This window comes from Budorcas taxicolor, chromosome 19 (assembly GCF_023091745.1).
Source record: "Budorcas taxicolor isolate Tak-1 chromosome 19, Takin1.1, whole genome shotgun sequence".
Taxonomy (NCBI): domain Eukaryota; kingdom Metazoa; phylum Chordata; class Mammalia; order Artiodactyla; family Bovidae; genus Budorcas; species Budorcas taxicolor.
In genome coordinates, this window is record NC_068928.1 from 41,396,000 (window position 1) to 41,402,102 (window position 6,103).

The 6,103-nt window shown below is 58.6% G+C and overlaps 1 protein-coding gene across 1 annotated transcript; it reads right to left on the bottom strand.

Annotated features, from left to right (window-relative positions):
* Positions 1-243: 243 nt before the first annotated feature.
* KRT19 (keratin 19) lies at positions 244-3,900 on the bottom strand. Its single transcript, XM_052657228.1, has 6 exons — positions 3,477-3,900; positions 1,744-1,826; positions 1,364-1,520; positions 900-1,061; positions 664-789; positions 244-532 (listed from the first exon to the last, which is right to left on the bottom strand). The coding sequence occupies exons 1-6, from the start codon at positions 3,891-3,893 to the stop codon at positions 278-280; spliced, it is 1,200 nt and encodes a 399-aa protein (XP_052513188.1). The 5' UTR covers positions 3,894-3,900; the 3' UTR covers positions 244-277.
* Positions 3,901-6,103: the final 2,203 nt, after the last annotated feature.

Consider the following 6,103-nt stretch of genomic DNA (forward strand, 5'->3'; position numbering starts at 1 on the left):
GTAATAGCTACAGTTTGTAAGAGCCCTCCCTTTCCTTTCCTGGGACATGGTGTACTCTGGTTCAAATGAAACCTGAACAATAAAACCTAAACAGTGCCAAGGCCAGGCCCACCTCCAGGGACTGAAATAAGAAACCCAACGTCCATCTTCCTTTGGGCCATAAAGTTTTATTAGCAGGTCAGGAGGAGAGGCAAGGGTAAGGGTCCCTCCCCTCCCATGCCTCTACCCAGGGGAATTCCTTCTGCAGCAGAGCAGGAAAGCCAAGAGGCCACCAGACTCAGAGGGCCTTCGCGAGGGACAGGTCGTTGTAGTAGGCATCCTGGCCCTCCAGCAGGTTTCGGTAGGTGGCAATCTCCTGCTCCAGCCGGGTCTTGATGTCCATGAGGTGTTGGTACTCCTGGTTCTGCCGCTCGGTGTCAGCTCGCACGTCACTCAGCTGGGCCTCGATACCGCTGATCAGCGCCTGGATCTGCGCCAGCTGGGCTCCGAAGCGAGCCTCTGTTTCTGCCAGTGTGCCTTCCAGGGCAGCTTTCTGAACGCAGAGAGAGGGAAGAAGGCTCAGCAGAGCCTGGTGCCCAGAAAGGGTCCAGGCAGAGGCACCACCCAGGCTGCCCAAGGCTACAAGGACACAAGTGTGAATCCCACAGGGCAGAGGGCACCTACCATGCTGAGCTGAGACTGCAGCTCAATCTCCAGACCCTGGAGGGTGCGCCGCAGGTCAGTGACCTCCGTCTTGCTGATCTGCAGCTGCTCCGTGTGGCCAGCGACCTCCCTGTTCAGCTCCTCGGTCTGCAGTGAAAGGAGGCAGAGAGAATAGCACTGGCTCAGACTCTCGCCAGGAGCATGAAGCCTCCTCTCCTTGCCGCCTCTCCAGGGAGCACCTGCCTCCCCCTCCATACCTTGCTGGTGAACCAGGCCTCAGCATCCTTCCGGTTCTTCTCAGCCATGACCTCATACTGGCTTCTCATGTCACTCAGGATCTTGGCTAGGTCGATGCCCGGAGCAGAATCCACCTCCACACTGACCTGGCCACCCACCTGGCCCTTCAGCATACTGATTTCCTGGAAAGATACAGCAGAGATGGGCATGTCAGGGCCCAGACCCTGCTGGGCCTGAGCCAGGTCACGCCCCGATACCCCAGGCCATGGCGGGGAGAGGCCGGTTTTCAGGTGCAGACCTAGGACCAGCACTGGGGGACAGACGGAGTCACCACCATCTGCTGTTAGAACCCTTGAGAGCCACAATCCACACTCAGGATCAGGTCAAGAGGCCCGCAAATGTGGCCACAGGCAGAGGATACAGGCTAAAAATCTTATCTGGGGAGCTGGGTTAGGGTGGATGGGATGCCCAGCCTGAAACCCACCTCCTCGTGGTTCTTCTTCAGGTAGGCCAGCTCCTCCTTCAGGCCTTCAATCTGCATCTCCAGGTCAGTCCTGGCCAGGGTCAGCTCATCCAGCACCCGGCGCAGGCCATTGATGTCAGCCTCCACGCTCAGGCGCAAAGCTTGCTCCGTCTCAAACCTTTCAGAGGAAATAGTCGTAGTCAGGCCAGCATTTCCTCTGCACCTCTGAAGATTTCCCCACCTCCCCTGGGCTCAAGGCCCCATGGGGGATGGAAAGTGCTTTAGACCAGCTAGGGTAGGTGAGGGAAGCATCCATTTCCCGCCATGGCTCTGAGCCCCCAAAGGGACTGCCTCCCCTCCCCTGCCCTGGCTTCAGCAGCCCCAAAAGTAGAGACACTCACTTGGTACGGAAGTCATCTGCAGCCAGACGGGCATTGTCGATCTGCAGGACTATCTTGGAGTTCTCAATGGTGGCACCGAGAATCTGCGAGGCAGAATGCAAGAGGTTGGCACCAGTTCAGCATATGGGCAATGCCCACCCACTTTCTTCCCAGAGAAGCAAAGAATCGCGTGTGCCCCCGGGTCCCTGGAGACCAAAGCTCCAGCCACCCCAGGCTGCCTGCTCTCTGGGCGGCCTTGAAATCAGTCCAGGCCTGAGAGCTGGAACAGGAGAAAATTACTACCAAGGAGGCTGACCCAGGGGGCAGAAGATGGGCAGGGGCAGGGGAGAGCGGTAAGCCTCAGAGGGAAAAGTTTCCAAGACCTGTACCCAGGGAAACTCTTAATGGTCTTAGGGAGGCAGCCTCTAGTGATCTGCAGACCAGATGCAGCAAAAATAGGGGTTACCCCATTGTCCCACCCCTACTCAAAGCACATTCTGCCTTCAGGGAAGGGAATTTCTTGAGTATCTGTTAAGTGTCAGCACTTCACACCTCCTCTTTTGGGTAAACTGTATTTCCTAGTGTAGGTCACTGTTTTACAAGTGTGAAAGCACTACCCTAGTTGTTTACATCCTAACTCTCATCTGGGGGACTGGTCTAGGCACCTGGCACCCATCACCAGGCCAGGCACAAGATGAGTCCTGGGCTATGTTGTGGGGGCTGTGTGTTTGGAGATCCAACATGTCTGCCTGCCAATGCAGGAGACACGAAACTTGGGTTCCATCCCTGGGTGGGGAAGATCCCCTGGAGAAGGAAATGGCAACCAGCTCCAGTAATCTTGCCTGGAAAATTCTATTGACAGAGGAGCCTGGGGCTACAGTCCATGAGGTCACAACAAGTCGGGCACGACTGAGCACACTCGCAAGCATGCATGGCATATGAGACTGTTAAATGTCCCACTGGCTCCTGAAACATTTCTTCTGGATGAGCTCCCAGCTCCTGCTCTTCCCCGTAGGGTGGGCGGAGATCAAGCCCTACCCTGAACGACCCTGAGCACCGCCCAGGAAGAGGCTGGAGCTGGGACCTGTCTCCACCCACAGAGCATTGGGCCTCCGCACACCGGTTGCATTCTACACTCTCACTCGGTCCAAGGGCCACAGTGAATGTCCCTCCTTGAACAGGGCCCAGAGTCGGCCTCTCCCATTCTTCCCAGAGCTCCTCAGAGTCCCAGGTGGCCCCCTGGGCAGCCGAGGCCTTCAGCCTGAGCGTGAGGGAAACCAGACCCCCCGCCCCCGCCCGGAATAAAGGAATGCAGAGGGCCCCAACCGGGGACTGCAGGAGACGGGGCTGGCCCGGTGTGGACCGAATTTCTCCCTGGCCAAACTCTTGCATATTCCTGTTGTCACGGCGACTCGGGCCTAGACCTCAGGGCAGCCCACATTGTGCCCCAACTCCTTCTGCTACTTCCGATCCCCTTTGCCAGGCCTAGCGGAGCGGAGCGCCTTCCTCCTCCAGCCCTGCCACACTAACCCGCCCCGCCCTCCAGGCTTCACTTCCTGGCCCATTGTCCTGCCCCTCCTCACCTGCCCGCTCCGCTCAGCCCCACCCTGTCGGCCTCCCACATCCTAACGGGCTCGCTCCCGCCCCGCCCGGAGGTGGCTCGGGCACCCGCCGCCCCCGCCTCGGGCCTCGCCCGGCCCGCGGGGCTGGGTTTCCGCGGCAGGTGCACTTCCCCCAGCCGGGCCACCGCCCACCTGGTCCCGCAGGTCCTCGATGGTCTTGAAGTAGTGGCTGTAGTCGCGGGCGGGCCCGGGCCCCTGCTTCTGGTACCAGTCGCGGATCTTCATCTCCAAGTCGCCGTTGGCCTCCTCCAGGGCGCGCACCTTCTCCAGGTAGGAGGCCAGGCGGTCGTTGAGGTTCTGCATGGTGAGCTTCTCGTTGCCCGCCAGCAGCCCGTCGGACGTGGCCAGGGCGCCCGCATAGCCGCCGCCGTAGCCCCCGGAGGACGAGGACACGAAGCGGGCGGAGGACACGGACACGCCGCGGCCACCTGAGCCCCCATGGATGCTGGGCGCGCGGAAGGCGCCTCCAGCCCCGAAGCGCACGGAGCCGCCGCCCATACCCCCGAAGGACGAGGTGGACGACGACTGGCGATAGCTGTAGGAAGTCATGGCGAAGGAGGACGAGGCGGCACTGGTCGGAGTGGCTGCGGTCGGCAGGAGGAGTGGCGAGAGGCCCTCACCTGGCGCCTTTTATGCCCGGGGCGGGCGGGGGAGGGGGAGGGGGGACGGTGTCAGGCGGCTATCTGAGCGCCCTGGAATTTGCAGGCTCCTGATTGCAAATAAGGGCGCTCTCCCCATTGGTCAGTTCCTGGCGGCTCAGCTTCTTCCTCTCCCCTCCCAGGGGCCAGAAGTTCCTGCCCGCCCGAGAGCTGCCCCACCCCAGCCCACTCCGAGCCCCAGCTCCACACCCCGCTAGCACACTCACCCTTGGACATCCCCGCAGTTCACATGCTGCCCCCCCATTAAGATCACCCTGAGTTTGACACCCCCCAGGAATTACAGTCCTTCTGAGAGTACAGATCACTCACTCAGAGTACCCCTCCCCATCATACTCCGAGCCCCTTATGAGCAAAATTAAGCCCCCCAAAAGTACATTCTCCTGATTCCTACATCCCCCTGGGAATTACCACCTCTCTGAAGCTGTCCCTTGGGGCTCGCCCACACCCTGGCCCCCCTCAAATACCCCAGATGGAGGTACTCTGAGCTGCAACCTCCCAGGCCTCCTGAGACAAAGCCACCCCACCCTGTTATGGCTGCACAGGGCCCCAGGGTGACAATAGGCTCCTGGGAACAGCTGTTGGGAGGGTATCTGCAACCGGACTGTAAAAAGCACAATTACCCTGGCCCCCGACCTGAAGGCTGATCCCCCATTCAGCGCCTCTCACCTCCTACCCACCCCTCTACCAGAACAACCCTCTACCTCCAACTCCAAAGGCATACATTCTGAGCCTAAGCGAGGCAAGTAACACTCATGAGTCTTTTAGCACCTGCTGCCCGGAGACAGGATAGCATCCCTCTGTCCTTGTGAGCATCTCCAAGCAGGGTGTCAAAGGCTGAATCCTCCTGTGTCTGTTTGTCCTGTCCTAGTACCCGGATGAATAGATGGATTGCCAGGAAGGGCACTCATGCTCACCATGGAGAGTTTGGGTAATAGAGGAAGGTGCCCCTCCACTCCACACACCGCCCCGAGCCCGCTGTTCACCCAGTTCAGTTGTTCCACCCACCTTTTCAATCGCCTTGGAGGCACCCGTGCCAGGCACTGCAAGGTCCTGAAGCAACCTCACCCCAATTCCTGTCCCCAGGGACCTCACTCCTCCTCACAGTTGTCCCCACAGTTCTTTCCCATCCTTATGTCAGAGCAGCCACCCAGTCTCAGGACAGAGGCCCTATGCCCTTTTGACAGGGTGGCAGGGACATGGGCCAGTTACTCTCATTTTCCAGTGAAATCTTAGCCCTCCTCCTGCATTTGATCTCCTGGGTCACTTGTGAGTAAATGAAGACTTGTCCCCTGCCTCTGAAACCTGTCCCCGATAAACTATCTTCTGGCCACCAATTTATTCAAGATCAGGGGGAGCAACAACACATACACATGCACACACGCACGTATGTACACACCCTCGCCCACCAGGAGCAGCCCCAGGAAAGCCAGTCTGAGGCTGTTTAAACCAGTGAATCAGACCTGCAAAGTGGGTCCTGGGGCTCCCAGGGGGAAAAAAGACTCAAGGCCGGCCCTGAAAGCAGGGTGTGGCTGGGCCTTCACAAAGGTTGTAGCCGCCAGAGCTGGTCTGATGTGAGTCACTATTTGGCCCTGAGGAGGAGGCCTGCTCCTGGCGGGGGAGGGGGAAATTGGCCAGATAGTTGCTAGCATACCAAGCCCTGGCTGAAGTCTCTGCTTCTGAGCCTGATAGGAAGGTTTAGGACGGGACTTCGCGTTAGGAAACAAAGAATGGGACCAAGAGTTCTCCAGAGATTAAGTTCACTGTACTTCAGAAGAGCTTAGAGTCCCAGCCCTCTACGCCAGAGCCATAAGAACAATTGACTGCAGGGCAGTACCTTTTATAAAGTCTTTTCAGATCTCATTGGATCCCCACAGCCACCCAGTATAAAAGGTATTCTGATCCCCATCTTACAGATGAGGAAACAGAAGCTTCGAGAGGGACAATGACTTGCAGGAGGTCCGCAGCCAAGAGTGTTAGATTCTGGCTTCTGGCCTCTTAACCCTCCTCTGCCCCATGGCCTGAGTTTCCGGGTGCAACTGAGGCTGTGCTCTCCCTTCCAAGGAAGTCCCACCTCCAAAACAACTCCCTGGGATCTCTTTC

Coding starts and splice junctions, on each gene's coding strand:
- KRT19 (XM_052657228.1), bottom strand. CDS start 3,893: ATGACTTCCTACAGCTATCGCCAGTCGTCGTCCACCTCGTCCTTCGGG. Junction 1,062..1,363: donor TGAAGAAGAACCACGAGGAG/GTGGGTTTCAGG, acceptor GTATCTTTCCAG/GAAATCAGTATGCTGAAGGG. Junction 533..663: donor TGCAGTCTCAGCTCAGCATG/GTAGGTGCCCTC, acceptor CTCTGCGTTCAG/AAAGCTGCCCTGGAAGGCAC.